We start from the raw sequence: 19,883 nt of genomic DNA, 5'->3' as shown, positions 1-19,883 counted from the left end.
CACTGCTGTTGAGGCGGAGGCCGCGGAGGCCGCAGAGGCGGAGGCCGAGGCCGAGGCGCAGGGGGGCGCGCCCCGGGCCCAGGCCCGGCCCCAGCTGCCGCTGCGGAGCCCGCCGGGAGGCCCCGGAGCGCGGCCACAGCGCAGGTGAGACGGCCCGCCCCAGGCCCAATTCCGGCCTCCTCCCGCCGGGGCGGCCCGAGGACATCCGAGGTTCCGGCCGAGGGCCGAGAGGGGAGGCCCCGGGGCGCCCGGCTAGGAGCGAGAAGCCGCGTCCGCGATGCTGACAGCGGCGGGAGGGCGAGGTTGAGGTGGCCTGGCCTCAGCTGGCGGCCTACAGCGTCCAGCCCCGGGCCAGGCCCGTGGGGCTTGAGGGCGGCCCGAGGGAGGCGGCGGTCGCCGGCTCCTGGAAGTCGCAGGGCCGGAGGGAGTAATTGTAAGGAGGCGGCGGGCGAGGCCGGAGGGGGAGGGGAGGCCCCAGGCTGGCCGGGCGGGGGGGAGGGGGAGAGAGGCTTGGCCGCCCAAGGGATAGGGCCTGGAGGGGACCCGCAGGGCCGGAGCCTGCAGGTAGGGAGCACGGGGGAGGGGGTGGGCGGGTCAGGTTACAGGCCTTGGGGGACAGCAAGGAAAAGCCCGGGAAGGAGGACTTGGTGGGTGTGGGCGGAGCCTGCTCGAGTGGGGGCGGATTGGAGATCCCAGGGATGTTTGCAGGGGGTCATGCGAGGTCAGGGCTCAGAGATGTGAGGGTGAGGGACATCGCGGGGGTGGGGGGGGGGGGCACCAGGTAAGGCTGGGGACTACGACAGAGTGTTGGGAGTTTGGAGGAGGCGCAGGGCCTATGGACTAGGCTGGTGGGGATGTGGGGGCAGGTGAGGAAAACTAGGGTGACCTAAGGAATCTGCTTCCCCTTACCCCCCGTTCCCCAAGTGTTTGCCCAGGGTCAGAACCAGGGGGTTTCCTCTTTCCCACGCCTCTTCTCTGAAGCCTCGGCCAGCTGCTAAGCAGGGACCGGCCGGCGGGTGGGTGGGAGTTTGCGTGGGCTGCACCGGATACCTAGCTCAAACATCGTGTTTTCCGTATGGATGGCCCCCGTTCATCCCCCATCCCACCTCACCCACCCTGCATAGAGACAGCCCAGCAGACTTTACCTGAGTGTTTTAGAGTCCTGTATTCGTTCTCAGCCCTCTGGCGCCGGAACCTGGGGTCCCAAGTCTAGGAGACAAGACCTCACAGCCTGTTTGTGCTCCCTAGCTTTCCAGGCCCAACCTGCTGCTTGGGCCTTAATTCTATGTCCCCTCGGAGGTAAAATATTGGGATGGTGAGTGCCTGAAGCTCTGTTCTATCTTTGAGACCAAACAGGCACCTACACATCCTGACTCTTGCCTTGGGGGCTCCTGATTCCGGGACCCATCCTCCCTCCTTGGTGCTCCTTCTAGGCCAGGTAGTATCCTAATCCGATCGGCAAGTAAGCTCATTGATAGCTCACCACCGATGGGTCTTAGGCTTTCTCTTCAGAGAAAGAAGCTGAGGTTCGGGGCGGGGCTTGTCCCTGGTCATATGACTACACTGTGGCCTATGCCTAGTAAATCGAGTTGGCCCTCCAGGGCACCAGCAGAGAAACTCCTGCTGGTCTGATTCCCTGTTGATGGACTCTTCTTGGACCTGGCCTTTTCTAGGCTGCCTGGAGTGGCTCAATCAATCCCCTTGCAGATGGATCAAGTTTCCCTGGAGCTCAAGGAAAAGTGTGTGGGGCCTGTCAGCTGAGGCCTGCTCATACTTTCTCTTCCATTCCGCATCTGGGAGCCAGGGGCACAGGCTGTAGGAGGTGGTTATAAAAGTGGGTCTTGGTGGTTTGGGAGTGGGATTTTGTTTTGCTTGCCTAGGCTTTGTTTCCCCGCTTCGATTTCTTATCAGACTGCTCCAGCTCTGGACTAATTGCAAGGTTTAACAGTGTATTCCTGGGCAGGGGTGTGTGTGTGTGTGTGTGTGTGTGTGTGTGTGTGTGTGTGTGTGTGTGTGTTGGGGGTTAGGTTTTGTTTTAGTATTTTTTTGTTGGTTTTCGGTTGCTCTTGGGTTGTGGGGGCAGTGACAGTGTTACTCCAGCTCAGGCTGACCTTGAACTTACTGTGTGGCCTAGGCTAGCCTTGAACTATGGCCCTCTTGTCTCAGTATCCCAATGCTACGATTATATAGGCATGATGTCCTGATGGACACAGGATGTCCTGATGGCTTTGATTGGACATCCTCAGCACCAGAGGCAGGAACCACAAACTTCTGGGTGACTGGTACCAGTCAGTCCTGGGTTTGATGATGACTTTTCTCCCTTTGCCCTCATCTCCTTGGAGTTTCCAGACCACGACTACCACCATTTGCCTCTGCCCTGGTCTCTTGGTTCTGTTGGGGCTGGGGACTGGACCAGCAACCTGTGTGAAGAACTTAGTGCTTGCTTGCTGGCATTGTTCCCTCCACTCGGCTGCTGCAGCTCTTCTTAAAGCCCTGTCACTGTTAGTTGGACTAGTATCACCTCAGAACCTTTATAATTGCCTTTATTCCTACCACTGGTTGCTGCTGCACTCTTGTGCTTTGGCTGTTGAGGGACTATTTCCTGCCTGATTGGACCAAGGGAAGCTGCTAGGGCATATACGGGCTGCTCCCAGGCCTCAGCTGGGTGGGTTATTGAGGACAGATGGTGTCAACTAGTCACAACTGGAATGCAGAACTAACTGGTAGGAGTTAGTTGGCCCTGAAGTATGGAGGCAGAAATGGTTAGCCGGCACCTCCACCCGAAACTAGAACAGAAGGTGCACTGGTCATATCTGCTTTTCAGTGAGAACTCAGGCAAGCCCAACAAGCAGACAGGCTGAAGTGGACAGTTTGAGTTCAGTGTTCTGTGCCCGTTCCCTTGCTGGGAACTGAAGAAGCCGCTCTGAGTAACACATTCATCAGGAGTTGGTTCTGGCGATTCCTGTTCAGATGGTGACCAAACTTAGACAAGGAAATGGTCCCCGGAGGTACAGAGAAACTAGGCTGCTCTGTTAAAGACGATGGCATACGAAGGCGAGGAGATGTGGTGTGGGGGCAGAGAGATTTCCATTGGATAGTCAAAGAAGAGCCATGATCTGAATAAGAAGGAAGTTAGGTTGGGGGTGGTGGTGTTCTGGATGAGGACAACACATTCAAAGCTTTTATTGAGTGTGTGCCAGGCTCCTGCTGAGTTACCAAACATTCTGTCTTTGTGGGAGTAGAGTGAGGGATGACCCTGATGTGGGGCAGAGATCCTTCATGCTGTCCACAAGAAAGAAGAACCCAGTCAGAGGATCCCATGGGTCTCCTAAACACCCCCAGGCAAAGTTCAGATCCCTTGACTTATATCCAGACCCCCCCCCCCTTTTTTTTTTCCAAGACAGAGTTTCTCTGTGCAGCTCTGGCTGTCCTGGAATTCACTCTGTAGACCAGGCTGGCCTCAAACTCACAGAGATCCGCCTCTGCCTCCCAAATGCTGGGATTAAAGGCGTGTGCCACCACAGCCCAGCCATTCAGTCTCTTAAAATCTATCCACCACCACCACCCACCTCAGGTTCATGAACTAGGCTTTCTGGAAATCTGTGTTTAGGCTGTACAGGGCCCATTAGAAGGCTGGCCAATGAGCTCTGACCCAGGGGTTCATTGCCAGAGCCAGCGAAACAGCACCTGCCTGGCCCAGCTGCACACCTGAGCAGAGCTTGAGGCAGTGCTGGGTGCCTGTGTCCCCTTCTTGTGAGTTCCTTTCCCTTCCATACTAGGATTCTCCCCCTGGACTACACTGAGCACTCTGTGTTTGAGCTCATTCAGGCCCATGACTAGGCAGCACTACGTATTTTCATCACTATCTGGCACGTGATAAAACGGAAGCAGTCCTTTCTTCATGTAACCTTCTTCTCTGAACCTGCAATAGTGGCCTGTTTGCTAATGGTGTCTTCCCTGAAGTGCATTGACCCTGTCTGTGGGATTGGGAGAGAGAATCAGGCAGGTCAGAACTAACATGTCATAGTTTGTGCCCCAAGGATGCTTGTCATCCTGTCTGCTCTCCTCTGTGCTGCCTCAGCACAGAGGTGCAAAAGTTAGAACTTGTGGGATTTCTGTGCCTGGTGTTTTCTAAGTAGAGCAGAGAAGATGAGGATGAGTGGATATTATGATGGAGCAGAGTCAGATGTCACTTCTGGGCCACTCTACTTAGCCCTGAGACCCTGGCTAGAGGTCTTAGGCCAGGATTACTTACTAGCCTAAGGCAGTTGTGTAGGATAGCGCCCCACCACCAAGAATTGAGCTGGTGGCCAGATATGGTAATACACACCTTTAATCCCAGTACTAGGTGGCAGAGGCAGGTGTATCCAGGCCAGCCGGGGCAACATAGTGAGACTCTGTCAACAACAAAAGAATGACCTGGTGTAAGTGACATTGATTTGGTGCTCCAGTAATACCTGGTGTCTGATTTTGGGGGAGGGGGGGATTATGGGAGATTCCTGTTGTCTGTGTGCTGAACTGGGCTGTGAAAGTACTGAGGAACCCTTCAGGACGACTGCCTGATGGGTAATCCCTGCAACAGTACAGGTTCCAGGAGACAGTGAAAGGCATAAGATGACAGTTCACAGACAGGAAGGTGCACAAGAGACAATGTCAATAATAGCTGGTGGTGTTGATGTCAGCTCAGAACAACTGAGGTGGTTCTCTTGTTAGTCCTAAAACATGTTTGTGGGGGCAGTAATTTGTGGGAGTTGGTTCTTTCCACCTTGTGGGTGTTGGAGATTAAACTCAGGTTGCCAGGCTTAGCAGCAGATATCTTTACCCACTGAGCCATGTCACCAGCCTGTGTTAATCCATTTCATAGACTGATATCAAGCCAGTAGTACTATACATCACCAGTGGCAAACATTGTCAGAGATTTAAGCCTGGTGGAATACAGAAATACGTCTGTTTGCAGGTTCTGCATCTGCATGCTTGACCATAAATTGAAAACTATTCAAAAACAGTGTTGTGTCTACATTGAACATGTATACACTTCACTTGCTTCTTTTTGTGGTTTTTTGGTTTTGGTTTTGGTTTCTCTGTGTAGCTTTGCACCTTCCTTGAACTCACTCTGTAGCCCAGGCTGGCCTCGAACTCACAGAGATCCTCCTGGCTCTGCCTCCCAAGTGCTGGGATTAAAGGCGTGCGCCACCACTGCCAGGCTCTTTTTGTGATTTTGAGAATGGAATCCAGAGCCTGTGCCTGCTGGGCAAGCACTGTACCATTGAGCTGCACCCCCTGCCCTGAACAGACTTGTTTTTTCTCCTTATCCCCTAAACAATACCACTTTGAGACAGGATCTAGCTGCACATACATAGTCCAGACCAATCTTGAACTAAAGATTCTCCTCAGCCTCAGCCTCAGCCTCCCAAATGCTGGGGTTAGTAGGGCATATAACTAGATTCTTTGATTTATGTATTTACTTTTTTTTTTTAATTAAATTTTAATTTATTTATTTGGCAGGGTGTGAAGATCAGAGGACAACTTGGGGAAGTCAGTTCTCTCCTACCGTGTGGGTCCTGGGGATCACTATTCTGGAGGCAGGCTTTACCTAGTGAGCCATCTCGTTGGCCTTGCAACTAGCTGGCTTCTGACATCTCTTATGTAGCATTTTTATTAGATTTGGTACTAGAAGCCATCTAGAGATAATTTAAGGTATAGAAGCACTAGAGGTGTCGCTCAGTAGAAGAGCACTAGCCTGCTATGCAAAGGTCCTAGGTTCTATCCCCAGCACCAAAAAAAAAAAAAAAAACTTCCAGAGGAAGTGTTTACATTCTATGTACTACTATGCCAATCATATAAAGGACTGGAGCGTCTGTGTTTGAAGACATGTGAGTTCTCCAGGCAGGTCTTTGTTCTGTTGTTTACTTTGTTTTACCATAGTCTTGCTATGGAACCTTAAACTCCTAGCTCAAGTGGTCCTCCTGCTTTAGCCTTCCAGGTAGGTAAAACTAAAGTCTCAGTTTTCTTACTTGATGAATGGGGAAAAACAGTCATCATACCTGACCTGTAGGCGCTCTCAGCCAGGGTCCAGAGCTAGACTGGACTACCTACATGTACCAAGACTTGATCGCTAAACAAGTAAGAGTTGATGCGTTGTCTCATTTAACATGTGTCCCTTTGCTGGTACAGTGGTCCTGCAAGGTCTCAAGTGCATCCATCTGCAGTGGAACCATCCTCCCTCAGCTCCACTGCTAATATTAGTTATGCCTGTCACCTCAGAGACTTTGCACTTGATCTTTGTTCCCCTGCTAGGTCTTTTGGGTCTGAAGGCGCTTAGAGTGGACTGTGACTCGGAAGAGTAGACTTAAGATCAGACCTGATGGCATTACCCAGGTCAGGGCTCCATGAAGACAGGCAGAACAGCTGCTGGGCTCTGTAAGGATCTGAAGTGGCTACAGGCAGAAGGTAAAGTGCAGGGACTACTTAGAGCAAGGAGGAAGAGGGAGCAGACAGAGATGCCCATTCCTGGAGATGCTAGTGGAGGAAGAAGATGGAGGGGCATGGGCAGGAGGAGAACCAGACCAGATTGACCTTTGGAGACCCTGTGGTAAGGGCCCCCAGGTAGCCAGCGACTCCTTTTTTGGATGGTGAAGCTTGGCCCATCCAGGGCTCCTGACTGCCTCAGTATTGTCTGTTTCATGGACAGGATTCAGGAACAAAGTTTGCCCCTGTTCTTTGTGTGATTCAGGCCTCTCTTTTTGCTTCTCTGGCTTGTTCTCCTGAATCAGATGTTAGGGGGGCTCATTTCATCTCAGGAAATATCCTGAGAAATGGATGATCTTGTCTGAGCTGTTATCAGGCACTGTGAAAGGGAACTGCTGTTCATCCTGTTCCTGCCATAGGTTTAATGACAGACTTTCAGGGAGGGAAAATGAATTCTGCGTGTGTGTGTGTGTGCACGTGCGCGCGCGCACGTGTGTGCGCGCAACTTGAAAGGCAGAAGCAAGCAGATCTTGGTGAGTTCAAAAGACCACAGAAATGGATGCCAGCTGATTGTGGTGATACAGATACTTGGGAGGCTAGTGTGGGAATTCAGTTTCTTCCTCTGCTATCTACCTATTCAAGGTAGAGTCCAGCCTGGGCAACTTGAGACCCTGTCTCAAAATAACAGCAAAAAGCCAAACTATAGGATCCATACAAGTAGACCACTTTTCTCTTTACTATCAGGATGTTTACTTTTCCTTCATACTGTCTGAATGGGAATATATGTATCCCATTGGTGCTGCTGAGGTTGGAACCAGAGACTTTGCCACTGAACTGCCCCAGCAGAAATTTATTGCTCACACTCTGGAGGCTGGAAGTTCAAGATGAAGGTACTGCAGGCTTAGTCTTCATTGTTTGCTGAGGGCTGGAGAGGGTGGGAGTGGGAGGCAGGGTAGGCAGGCTTCCTTGGTATCTCATGAAGGTGGAACCATCATGAACTAATTACCTCCCAAAGGCCTGCCCCCCTCCCCATTTTTTTGAAACAGGACCTCTTTTGGCCTGCATGTATGTCTGCAGCATGTGCATGCAGTGCCTGCAGAATCCAGAAGAGGGCATCAGATCCCCTAGAACTAGAGTTACAGTTATGAGTTGCCATGTGGGTGCTGGGAATTGAACCAGGGATGACAGTGCTCTTAACTGCTGAGCCATCTTGCCAGCCCCAGCTTCAAACTTATCTTTTGACTCCACTTGCCCAGAGAATAGTTGTGTGCCTCTGTGCCTGCCAAAGTCCTGTTTAACTGTTGCATTAGAAACAGATTTTGACATACAAATTAGTTTTTTTTTTCTTTTTCTTATGGTGATATGATGTATTGTTTTGAGACTGGGTCTCTAAAGCTCACGCCGGCACTGTTGCTCACTTCCTCTACCCACTGCTACGCACCATCATAACGAGCTGGTTTGTTTATTTGCTTGTTTGTTTTTGTAGTGCAGGAGTGGGACCCACTGCCATGTCTATGTGACCTTGGTGGGGCTCAAGTCTATTGTCCAAGGCCCTTCTCCCCGAGAGCCCATGGTCTCTTCCCACGAAACACCCTGTCAGCCCTCTTCCCACAGACAACGAGTCAACAGCAGTATCAAGGTCTGAAACTCAGTGACATCAGTTCCCAAGTTTGATCCTAACTTCTGGCTGTCCTTAGGTCAGCTGTCAGAGAAGGCCAAGATAATGCTTCAGAGCCCCCCACTCTTGTTTTAGACATGGAATTAGATTTGAAGCAATAGGGCTGATGATTGAATCTTTTTAAAAATACTGTTGGTGGGTATTTATATTTTATGTGTATGGGTGTTTTCCCTGCATGTATGTGTACCATGGGCATGCCATGCCCAAGGAGGGCATCTGATTCCCAGGAACCGGGGTTAGAAACAGTTGAGAGATCTGGTTTATATGGCCCAAGCTGATCTTGAACTCCTGTGTTCAGACTGTCCTCTACCTCAGCCTCCTGAGTAGCTGGAACTACATGCAAATACTACCATGTCTGGTCCAGTCCTAGGGTCAAGGGACACAGGTGTGCTGGGTTCTTCATGAAGCAAAGACAAGGCCCAATTTGCTAGATTTTCAGATTTGTTTTGCTGGTGAGATGGCTCAGCAGATAAAAGCACTTTCTGTATGAGCCTGGCATCCTGAGTTCAATCCCTGGAGCCCACATAAAGGTGGAAGGAGAACTGACTCCATAAAGTTGTCTTTGACTGCCATGCATGTGCTGTGGTATGTGTGTGTACATATGCATTAAGGTGTGTGTGTGTGTGTGTGTGTGTGTGTGTGTGTGTGTGTGTGTGTGAAGGAGGGCTCAGCAATTAAGAGTTACTTGTTGCTTTTGCAGAGGACTCGGGTTGGACTCCCAGTATCCCCATGGTTTACAACTATCCATAACTCCATTTCCCTCTTCTGACCTCTAAGGGCACCAAGCACATAGGCAGTGCACAGATACACTTGCGGGCAAAACACAAAATGAATAAATGTAACTTTAAATTAAAAAAAGCCCAGAGTGATGGCACATGCCTTTAATCCCAGCATTTGGGAATAAGAGGCAAGTGTGTTTCTGAGTTTAAGTCCAGTCTGGTCTACATAGTGAGCTCCAGGCCAGCCAGAGCGACATAGTGAGACCTTGCCTTAGCCTACCCTCTGAGTGCTGGGACAACATGGTTGTTCTACTCCAGCTGAGTCATTTTCTTTTTTTTTTTCTTTTTTTTTTTTTTTAAATTATTTATTTATTATGTACACAGTGTTCTGTCTGCATGTATCCCTGCAGGCCAGAAGAGGGCGCCAGATCTCATTACAGGTGGTTGTGAGCCACCATGTGGGTGCTGGGAATTGAACTCAGGACCTCTGGAAGAGCAGCCAGTGCTCTTAACCTCTGAGCCATCTCTCCAGCCCCCTGAGTCATTTTCTTAAAAACCATTTAAGTAAGCCCAGTAAACTTAACCCCAGCACTTGGGAAGTAGAGGCAGGTGGATTATCTGTGTGTCAATTCAAGGCTAGCCTGGGGCTGTATAATGAGATCTTGTCTTCAAAGAAAGAATTGGAAAGAAAGAAAGACAGAATTGGAGCTGGGTGTGGAGGCTCCCCAGCACAGAGAAGGCTGAAGCTAAAGAATCAGTGCAAGCTCAGAGCAAGCCTGGGCTATATAGCAGAAACCTGACCATACACAAAAGCAGTAAGAGATCTTTTTTAATCTTGCAAATGAACAGTATGCCCACAAAGTACAAAATTTAAGATCAGAAAAATGTACTTTGCACAGCTTTCCAGTTCTGTGCAGAGGGAAACGGTTGTGGTCTCCTTTTCTGTTTGTTTGGGGGTAGGGATTTGGCAGGGCAGAACCCTAGCATCATGTAAGGCAAGTGCTGTATCCCAGCCCTATTTGCTGGTTTTTGTTCAACAGTTTTGTTGAGATAAACCATGCACTCCACCACTTTAAACTGTAATAGTTACTTATTTTTACTTATTTTTGAGATTGCCCAGGCTAACCTCTGTATTTAGGCTCAGTGGATCCTCCCCTTCTCTGCCCTTCAGAGTTGCTAGGAGTACCAAACCTGGCTGCATAGTGGTCTTTCATGTATTCAGAGTTGGGAAACAGTCCATCATTGATCAGTTGTTGTTAACTTTTTAAAAAAATTTTATTTTTATGTTCATTGGTGTTTTGTCTGCATCTCTGTCTGTGTGAAGATGTCAGATCTTGGAGTTACAGACAGTTATGAGTTGCCATGTGGGTGTTGGGAATTAAATGGTGGTTCTCTGGAAGAGCAGCCAGTGCTCTCAACTGCTGAGCCATCCAGCCCTGATCATTGTTAACTTTAAGTGATAGTTCATTACACCAAGAATAAGTACACATCCCTTTGCTCTAAGCAAATTTATTTCTTCTTTCCCAGCTCCTTGCAACTATGTTTCACGTGTTAATGGATTTGCCTGTTCTGGACATTTCGTATAAATGGAATCATATGTCCTATGGTCCTTCTGTCTGGCTTTTTCCTATCATATGAAGAACCTTGAGACTTTTTCCAAGTACTTTCCCATATTATATTCTCTCCAGAGTACGTAAGAGTTCAGAGTTCTTACCTTTGGTACTACCTGCCATATTTTACAGTGGATATGGAGGTGGCTGAACTTAGAGCCTTGTTCACACACCCCAGCCTTTTGCCTGCTTTGTTCCTGCTTTCAAGCCAACAGTATGAGGTGATGCCTGTTTTGCATTATGGTTTGAACGTACACTTCCATGGTGACTAGCAGCATGAACAGTGAGTGCCAACAGTCATATTCTGGGCTGCAGACAGTGGTATTGACATGCCAATGGCCATTCTTACATAGAATGTAAGAATGTTGGTGCAGTATACCTGTGTCTTCTTGTGTGCTCTAAAAGACTGATCTTGGCCATCTGCTCTCAGAGTCTGCAGGTCCCGCATCCTCACATTCAGCCAACAATAGATCCACAAAGAGTTCTTCCGATGGTGAAACTCAGTGGTAGAACATGTGCCTAGCTATGTAAAACACTGAGTACCATCCCCAGCACTGCCCAGAACATTGTAAAAGTTTTTTTAGATTCATTTAATTTTTGCTTTATTTTAAGTGTGTAGATGTTTGCCTACATGCATTTATGTACACCATATATGTGCCTGTTGGATCCCCTGGAACTAGGGTTATGGATAGTTGTGAGCCACCATATGGATGCTTGGAATCAAACCCTGGTCCTCTGAAGGAACACAAGTGCTCTTAAGTGCTGAGCCCCTGCCCAGAACATTTTTAAATCCAGGTATTCACACCTATTATCCTGACATTCTGAAGGCTGAGGCAGGAGGAATGCCCTGAGTTCCAGGCCAGCTATAACAGGAAACCTGTCTCCAACAGACAAGAATTTTGAATATGGAAAGTATTTGTATAGCACTTATATGGAACCAGGTATTACAAGTCCTCTAGAGATCATTAAAAATGTATGGAGCCACATGAGTAACCCCAGCACTCTAGAGGTGGAGGCAGGAAGACCAAGACTCTAAGGCCAGCCTGAGTAACATGAAGCCCAGGAGCTTAGTGGTGGAGCACTTGCCTAGTACACTGAAGGCCCCGGGTTCAGTCCCTAGCAACACAAGAAAGCAAGGGGACTTGAGTGGCTGCGGATTCCAATATCTGTAGTGCCCCTGAACCAGTCCCCTGCAGATAACCACGGGATGACTGTTTAAAGGCAGGGCTGTGTGGGGACAGGAAGTGGAAGTGGCACTGCCGTTCTTAGATGTATCACAGATTTCACCATGTGGACGTTGTGGCTCCCACGTGCTCTCCTGCAGGAGGTGAGGTTGCTGAAGCAAGGCAGGGCCTATGTTGGTTTCTGCCACCTGACCTGTCCAGTATCTATCTCCTGTCCTCACGCAGCTGCTGCCATGGCGCAGACCCTGCAGATGGAGATTCCAAACTTTGGCAACAGCATCCTTGAGTGCCTCAATGAGCAGCGGCTGCAGGGACTATACTGTGACGTGTCAGTGGTGGTTAAGGGCCACGCCTTCAAGGCCCACCGTGCTGTGCTGGCCGCCAGCAGCTCCTACTTCCGGGACCTATTCAACAGTAGCCGCAGTGCTGTGGTAGAACTGCCAGCCGCTGTGCAGCCACAGTCATTCCAGCAGATCCTCACATTTTGCTATACAGGCCGGCTGAGCATGAACATGGGGGACCAGTTCCTGCTCATCTACACAGCCGGCTTCCTGCAGATTCAGGAGATCATGGAGAAGGGCACCGAGTTCTTCCTCAAAGTTAGCTCTCCAAGTTGCGACTCCCAGGGCCTGCACCCGGAGGAGGCCCCATCTTCAGAGCCTCAGAGCCCTGTAGCGCAGACACTGGGCTGGCCAGCCTGTAGCACGCCACTGCCTCTTGTGTCACGAGTCAAGACAGAGCAGGAGTTGGACTCCGTGCAGTGCACACCCATGGCCAAGAGGCTGTGGGATAGCAGCCAGAAGGAGGCTGGAAGCAGTGGTGGCAACAATGGCAGCCGCAAGATGGCCAAGTTCTCCACACCAGACCTAGCCTCTAACCGGATGCCCCAGCCAGTCTCAGTGGCCACAGCTACAGCAGCAGTGGCTGTGGTTGCAGTGGGGGGATGTGTGAGTGGACCCAGCATGTCAGAGCGGACCAGCCCAGGTACCTCCAGTGCCTACACCAGTGACAGCCCTGGCTCCTACCACAATGAGGAGGACGAAGAAGAAGATGCAGGTGAAGAGGGTACAGATGAGCAGTACCGTCAGATCTGCAACATGTACACCATGTACAGTATGTTGAACGTTGGTCAGACAGGTGAGTGCCACCCCTTCCGTGGGCGTGTATGCGTGTGTATGTGTGTACGTGTGTGTGTGTGTGTGTGTGTGTGTGTGTGTGTGTGTGTGTGTGTAACATGAGTACACTTGCCACTGTTCCCACAGCTGAGAAGGTAGAGGCCCTCCCTGAGCAGGTGGTCCTCGAGTCTCGAAGTCGAATCCGGGTGCGACAAGACCTGGCATCTCTTCCAGCTGAGCTTATCAACCAGATTGGCAACCGCTGCCACCCAAAGCTCTATGATGAAGGTGACCCCTCCGAGAAGCTGGAGCTCGTGACAGGTGTGCTGGCCAGGCTTTAGTCCCCCCAATCCTTTTGCTCTGCAACCTACGGTCTCATGTCACAGTTATTACAAACTAGCGCCCTATCTGTGTGTCCCAGGGCAGCTGACATCCTCAGTTCTCATTTGGACAGCCTTGGTAGCAGCTGTCCTAACAAGAGAGGTGTTAAATTAGATGATTTGGGGCTGGGGGCTCGTTACTTAGCATACATAAAGCCCTAGATTCCCTACCAAGCACTGCATGATCTAGGCATGGTGGTACACATCTATAATTTCAGCACTGGAGGTAGAGGCAGAAGGGTCAAAAGATTATGGTCCACCCTAGTTAGACAGCAAGTTTGAGGCTAGTCTGGGATATATAAGACCTTGTCTCAAAAAGAAAAAAAAAGTTATTTGAACTTAAGGCTGGGGTATGACTCAATGTAGCATACCAGCATGCTAGAGAGATCCCAAGTTTGTTTGTGGGTTTTTTTATTTTTTTGTTTTTTGGTTTGGTTTTTCGAGACAGAGTTTCTCTGTGTAGCCTTGGCTGTCACTCTAGACCAGGCCGGCCTGGAACTCACAGAGATCCACCTGCCTCTGCCTCCCGAGTGCTGGGATTAAAGGCATGTGCCAGCACTGCTCAGCTAGATTCCAAGTTTTATTTGAAGCACCACAAATGGGAGGTGGGTGGAGAGAATGGTACCAAGCTATCTTCAGGGTGAGATGGAACACATCTAGATTCAGAGTTTGAAGCAAGCCTGGCTACATAGTAAGACCCTGTCTCAACCAAAAAGAAAGGAACAGGAAGAGGGAGGAGACAGAAATTGATTTCTCATCAAAGACCAGTCTGTAGGTTTCTTGAGTCATAGGAGCTAGTGGGGAGGGGGTGTGGCTGGGCCAGAAGATTGGAGCTCACTGCCATAGGGGTCTGGGGGTGCTAGTCTTTCTGGCCTCTGACATCTTGTTTATACCTACCTAGGTGTATTCAGAGTGCCTCTGGCACACTTGGGTGTTCAGACTAGGTGAGTTGAGATTTGGGTCCAGAGCATGTGACTTCTCTTACTAGGCACCAATGTGTACATCACAAGGGCACAGCTCATGAACTGCCACGTCAGTGCAGGCACGAGGCACAAGGTCTTGTTGCGGCGGCTCCTGGCTTCTTTCTTTGACAGGTGAGGTACACCCCAGAGCCCCAGGGTTGGGGAACAGGTTCTCCCCTCCCACCTCTACCAGGAACTCTGATGCCCTCCATTCCTCTGCCCCATCTCCAGGAACACGCTGGCCAATAGCTGTGGCACTGGCATCCGCTCTTCCACCAATGACCCTAGACGCAAGCCGCTGGACAGTCGCGTCCTCCATGCTGTCAAGTGTGAGTGTTCTGCTGGGCTGTGGGGTGGGCTGATGCGTTTTTGTTTTGGTTTGGTTTTGGCTTTGGTGTTTTGTTTTGTTTTGTTTTGTTAGTTTATTTGGTTTTTGTTTGGGGTGTGGGTGTGGGTGGGTGGGTGGTTTTTCGAGACAGGGTTTCTCTGTGTAGCCCTGACTGTCCTGGAACTCACTCTGTAGACCAAGCTGGCCTTGAATTCAGAGATCTGCCTGCCACTGCCTCCCATGTGCTGGGATTCAAGGCTACCACTGCTCAGAGGGCTTTTGTTTTTTCCTTCAATGTTTAATATGACAGATGGGTGGAGTTGGGTTTGGTTGATTTGTTGGTTTTGGTTTTTTTGAGACAGGGTCTTTCTACATAGTCCTTGCTCCCTGGCTGGCCTGAAACTAACTAGATCAGACAGGCCTTGAACTCCCAAGTGCTGGGATTTAAAAGCCTGTGCCAGCATACAGGCTCGGAGTTGAGTTCTGAGAAGGCTTGGTGGATAAAAGTGCTTGCCTCATAAGCATGAGGACCTGGGTTCAGCTCTCTAGTATTCACAACAAAAGCTGCGTATCTAAAATCCTGGACCTGGGGAAGCAAGACAGGAAGATCCCTAGAGCTCACTGGCTGTCCACTCTAACCAATTTAAAAGGCTTCTGTGTCCAGGCATGGTGGCATGCACACAGGAGACAGAGGAAGGTGACTCTGTGAATTTGAGAACAGCCAGGGCTATGTAGAAAGAGAGACCCTGTCTCAAAAAAGGGGGTGGGGTGTCTGGGGCCAGTGAGGTGGTTCAGTAGCTAAACAACCTGAGTTTGATCCCCTGCATCCCTTCTACAAGTTGTTCTCTGACTGCCATATATCCAAATAATGATAAATTTTAAAACTTGAAAAGGGTTCTAGCTGGGCGGAGGTGGTGCACACCTTTAATCCTAGCGCTCGCAGAGGCAGGCAGATCTCTGAGTTTGAGGCCAGCTTGTTCTACAGAGTGAGTTCCAGAGCTACACAGAGAAACCCTGTCTCTAAAAAACAAAATTAAAACAAAATTTTTAAAAAAAAAAAAGCACTCAAGAGTTCAGGGTCAGCCACAGCTACATTAGAAGGGGGGTGGGGGGTGGTTCTGAGGTTCTCTTGTGGCTTATTGGGAAAGAGGCTGCAATTAGGGGTTTCTTCACATTTGGCACATAGTATGGAAGGGACCTGAGTGCCTTTGTCAAGGAGGAGGATCTTTCTTTCTTTCTTTCTTTATTTATTTATTTATTTATTATGTATAAGCAAGTATGACTGCAGGCCAGAAGAGGGCACCAGATCCTGTTACAGATGGTTGTGAGCCACCATGTGGTTGCTGGGAATTGAACTCAGGACCTCTGGAAGAGCGGTCAGTGCTCTTAACCTCTGAGCCATTGCTCCAGCCCAAGGAGGAGGATCTTTGTCCAGGGTAGTCAAGAGAAGATTGAGGTGGCCAGACCTGTCAAAGGGCAAGTCTGTGGCAGTGGCAGCCACTTGTCAGGGAATGCCTGCGTTTGCATTGGCAACCTTCCGGGCTCTGAATCCTACAGCACTGCATGTCCTGAGTGGGAGCCCAGGCGGGCAGCAGTTTTGTATGGATGGTGGGATCCACTAGACACAGAAGCTGGGAGACTTAATGGGAGGAGTCTAGGCCCAAGCTGCCTGCTCTGCCCCGCAGACTACTGCCAGAACTTCGCCCCCAACTTCAAGGAGAGCGAGATGAATGCCATTGCAGCTGACATGTGCACCAACGCCCGCCGAGTGGTACGTAAAAGCTGGCTGCCCAAGACCAAGCCGCTGCACCTGGTGGAGGGCGATAGCTACAGCAGCTTCATCAGCGACACTGGCAAGATAGAGCCGGACATGATGAGCATGGAACACAGCTTCGAGACAGCCAGCCACGATGGCGAGGCCGGCCCTTCAGCTGAGGTTCTCCAGTAACATACGTGTGACACCCCCCTTACAGGATGTCACACTCCCCTTCCTATCACACACCCCCACCTACCACCCGGTCACAATCTACTGTCTGTCCCTCTCCAGGACCTGTGAGGGGTACTCCATGCCCTCTGTCAGGATGCAAGAGCTGGCAGACCAAAGCCAGGCACTGCACCCAGCAGAGGGTAGCACCTACAGCAGCTTTCTCAGAAACCCTGAGGAAGAGCTGAACATGATGGGCATAGAATACAGCTTCAGACAGACAGCCCCTCCTGTCACACACATCCCCTACCACCTTAGTCACGAGCTACTGTCTGTCCCTCCCCAGAACCTGCAGGGGGTGCTGCATGCTCCCAGCCTCTCTGCCTCCCTGTCATCCCACACCTTTTCCCCAAAGCAAGCTGGGCTGGGTCAGGAGAGGACAGGCATCAGGTGGGATCTGTGACCTTCCTCAACACTCAGGGGAGCCCTGGTTCCCCTTCCTCTTAGGCATTTCCCAGCACCAGGCCCGGCTAGGGGATGGGCAGAGCTCCAGAAGAGCCTGCCCCTCACTGTGGCTGCTTGGGACTCCATGGGCCCAGGGGTTCTCAGGACCCCTCCCACCACCACCCCCAGTGCTTCCATGTCTCCAAAAGCGCCTTCCTGTCCCTCTCGTCTGTCCCTGCACCTTGGGGCTGGGGTAGGTGAGGCCAAGAGGGACTGTCCACTTTACAGCTGAGGAAACAAGCCTAAAAGGCTTAGAGAAATTCTAAAACTGACCCTCTGTGGCAGCCTCCATCATACCCCTCTTAATCCCTCCCTGCTCTGCCTCTGTGGGCCCCCTCAGCCCACGAGGCTGGTTCTAAGAGAGCAGTGCTCCTGTGGGCAGGCGAGAGTCTCAGGACAGGTTTCCAGTCTGGCAGAATTTGTGGGTGTGCGTGCGTGCGTGCGTGTGTGCGTGCGTGCCTGTGTAGAGTGTTTGCTTTTAAAAACATGAAGATCAAGAGGCAGCAAGACCGGGGTCGGAACCAGGGAGCAGGCTGGGTGGCTGTTGTCCTTCTCCCATCCGACCCTGGGCAGGGCTCCCAGCCCCCACCCCCTGTACATAACTTTTTGAAACATTTTTTTAGCGAATGAAATATTGAAGTATAAGATTTCCTTTTATTTTTCAAATCAATGGGAATGTGTCTTGAGGTCCCCTGGGTCCCTGGGCTGTGGAAGGCAGGATGCAGGGAAAACTGAATGTGTGTGTGTGTGTGTGGAATGTGGGTGCATGTTTCCACAGGGGCCCAGTCCCAGTGCCCCAGGGCTCTTGTGGATCCAACCAGCTTCCTCTCCCCCAGGACTACAGTTAAAGGGTGTTCACAGGTCCCAGTTGGCTGAGCCCACTCCTGGGGGATGAGGCAGGGCAGGGTCCACATCCATTGTTGGTGGTTTGTGGAGCTTTCTCTGGCCGTTCCTTTCCACTCTAACTCTCCAGGAGCAAGCTCTTGGGTTTCTGAGTTTAATATGTGAGCACAGGGTTTTTGTTACGCCCTCCATTAATGTCATTTCACCATCTCACTGGTTCTGTTCTAGCCCTGACCTCCCTCCCTCTTCCCAACTCTGCATTCTAGCTGCCTCTTCAGAGGCAGGGGGTTGCAGGATTGGAGAAGGTGGGATAGAGCCTTTTGAGTCAGATCTGGAGACCTGCCTCCAGGCCAGCAGCACCCTCTAATCTGCCAGGGTCCCTCTTAACATCTGATGGTGAGGGTGGGGTGTTGGGTCTGACTTGGCCCCCAGTACCTTAGCCCTGGGTGGCCAAGTGGAGGGGAGTTGACACCCCTAGCTAAAGCACAAGCACCTTAGTCATACCCCCTCCCTCCACCCTTGCCCTGGCCTGTTGTCCCACCTCCCCCAGCGAAGATCCCAAAGCACAATCTCCTGGTAACTTGGCAAGCAGCTGAGCCTGGCCATAGTGAGGGCAGGCTGTGCTCCCTGCCCAGAATTAGTAAGGGGGCAGCTCCATGGGACTGAGAGGTCTTGTAGTAGAGTGAGCAGCAGAGCCCATTGGTTCCAAGCACCTCAGGAGGTGGCCCTGACTCCCGGGGCTTGGGGTGGGGGAGGTATAATGCCAGGGGTGCAGGGGAGAAAACTACTCACTAGGAGAGCCAAAGACAGGGTTGTGCCTTACCTCAGGAGCCACCCCTGCGCCCCTCCTCTGGCGGTCAGCTGCTTGCCCTGCCCTCCTGAGAGCTGCATGCTCCCCACCCCAAGTCCCCAGGAGAGTGACAAAGTAACCCACCTAGCAGGAAAGACAACTAGGGGCAAACCCAGTGGCCACCCTCCCACCCATCCATGCCTCTCATGGGGACAGGCCATCACCCACTGGCCCATGTGAAGTGCCAATGCCCTCCCCACCCAGAGCCAAGCTCCCACCCCTCCCAGGCCCACAAGTGAGATTGCACATTAACTACTGTACGGAGAGGAGCGGTGTTGGGAAATGTGAACCCTGAGAGTCAGTGATGCTGATAAGAATAAAGAAGACGCCTTTGTAACAGCCCTGCTGTGCTGTGCTCACTGGAGAGGGATGTGCTGGCCACCCACCAGGAGCTCTGTGGCAGAGGAGCATGCAGAAGGCACTGAGTCCCGGGATCCCAAGAGAGGCCAAAAGAACAAAGAAGCATGGGGAAACCATAGTGGCTCACACCCAGAGGGGTTGAAAGCAAGAGCATTGGGAGTTAGTTACATGGCAAGTCTGAGAGTAGCCTGGGCTACTTAAAAGTCTGTCTAAAGAGGACGTTGGGGGTTTGGTACTCAGGTCTCATCTAGTCACTGGCCTTCACTGTGCCATCAGACTAGCCCAAGCCTACCCCCTCTGTGAGGAGTTTGTCTGTAGAGGTACATTCTTGGGAAGATAATGAAAATTACCAGGAACACCTGGGATTAGAAGGTTGGTTTGGTTTGTGATTTATGAAACAGCTCCCTAACAGTTTAGGTTGGCCTATGACTTACGACCCTTTGCCTTCTTTGCCCCTGCCTTCCAATCCCATGTTTCGCTGAGACCAGGAGCTTATACTGTGGTATAGGAAAAGAAAGCCCATACTCAGCCCTTGGGAAATAGTTTGAGGCAAGTGGGATGGCTCATCACAAAAAGGCACTTGCTACACAAGCCTAGTGACCTGTCTTGGATCCCCAGAGCCATGTAAAGGTAGGAAAGAACTCACTTCACAAAGTTATGTGACCTCCACATATCGCATGGAACATGTGCCTACACACTAACAATAGACTTTTTTTTTTTTTTTTTTTGGTTTTGGTTTTTTGAGACAGGGTTTCTCTGTGTAGCTTTGCGCCTTTCCTGGAACTCACTTGGTAGTCCAGGCTCTGCCTCCCGAGTGCTGGGATTAAAGGCGTGCGCCACCACCGCCCGGCAATAGACTTTTTTTAAAAAAGAGAACAAAATCTTTTCTGTATCAAATATTGGCACTTGAATTCCCAACATACACAGATACCTGAGTCCCTGAGAGCGAGCAGGAAGC

The 19,883-nt window shown here is 50.8% G+C and overlaps 1 protein-coding gene across 2 annotated transcripts; it reads left to right on the top strand.

Moving 5' to 3' along the window:
• Positions 1-62: 62 nt before the first annotated feature.
• Nacc1 (nucleus accumbens associated 1) lies at positions 63-18,904 on the top strand. Of its 2 annotated transcripts, XM_059264416.1 has the most exons (6): positions 63-144; positions 11,885-12,796; positions 12,922-13,095; positions 14,143-14,248; positions 14,348-14,445; positions 16,130-18,904. In XM_059264416.1, the coding sequence occupies exons 2-6, from the start codon at positions 11,893-11,895 to the stop codon at positions 16,390-16,392; spliced, it is 1,545 nt and encodes a 514-aa protein (XP_059120399.1). In that variant the 5' UTR covers positions 63-144; positions 11,885-11,892; the 3' UTR covers positions 16,393-18,904. The 2 variants fall into 2 exon arrangements, with proteins under 2 accessions (XP_059120399.1, XP_059120398.1); XM_059264415.1 differs by lacking the exon at positions 63-144 and having other exon boundaries at positions 10,094-12,796.
• Positions 18,905-19,883: the final 979 nt, after the last annotated feature.

Source organism: Peromyscus eremicus, chromosome 5 (genome assembly GCF_949786415.1).
Source record: "Peromyscus eremicus chromosome 5, PerEre_H2_v1, whole genome shotgun sequence".
Taxonomy (NCBI): Eukaryota; Metazoa; Chordata; class Mammalia; order Rodentia; family Cricetidae; genus Peromyscus; species Peromyscus eremicus.
Note: the sequence above shows the minus strand (reverse complement) of the source record. Positions and strands in the feature narration are given on the sequence as shown.

Coding starts and splice junctions, on each gene's coding strand:
- Nacc1 (XM_059264415.1), top strand. CDS start 11,764: ATGTGGACGTTGTGGCTCCCACGTGCTCTCCTGCAGGAGGTGAGGTTG. Junction 12,797..12,921: donor GTTGAACGTTGGTCAGACAG/GTGAGTGCCACC, acceptor CTGTTCCCACAG/CTGAGAAGGTAGAGGCCCTC. Junction 14,446..16,129: donor CGTCCTCCATGCTGTCAAGT/GTGAGTGTTCTG, acceptor TCTGCCCCGCAG/ACTACTGCCAGAACTTCGCC.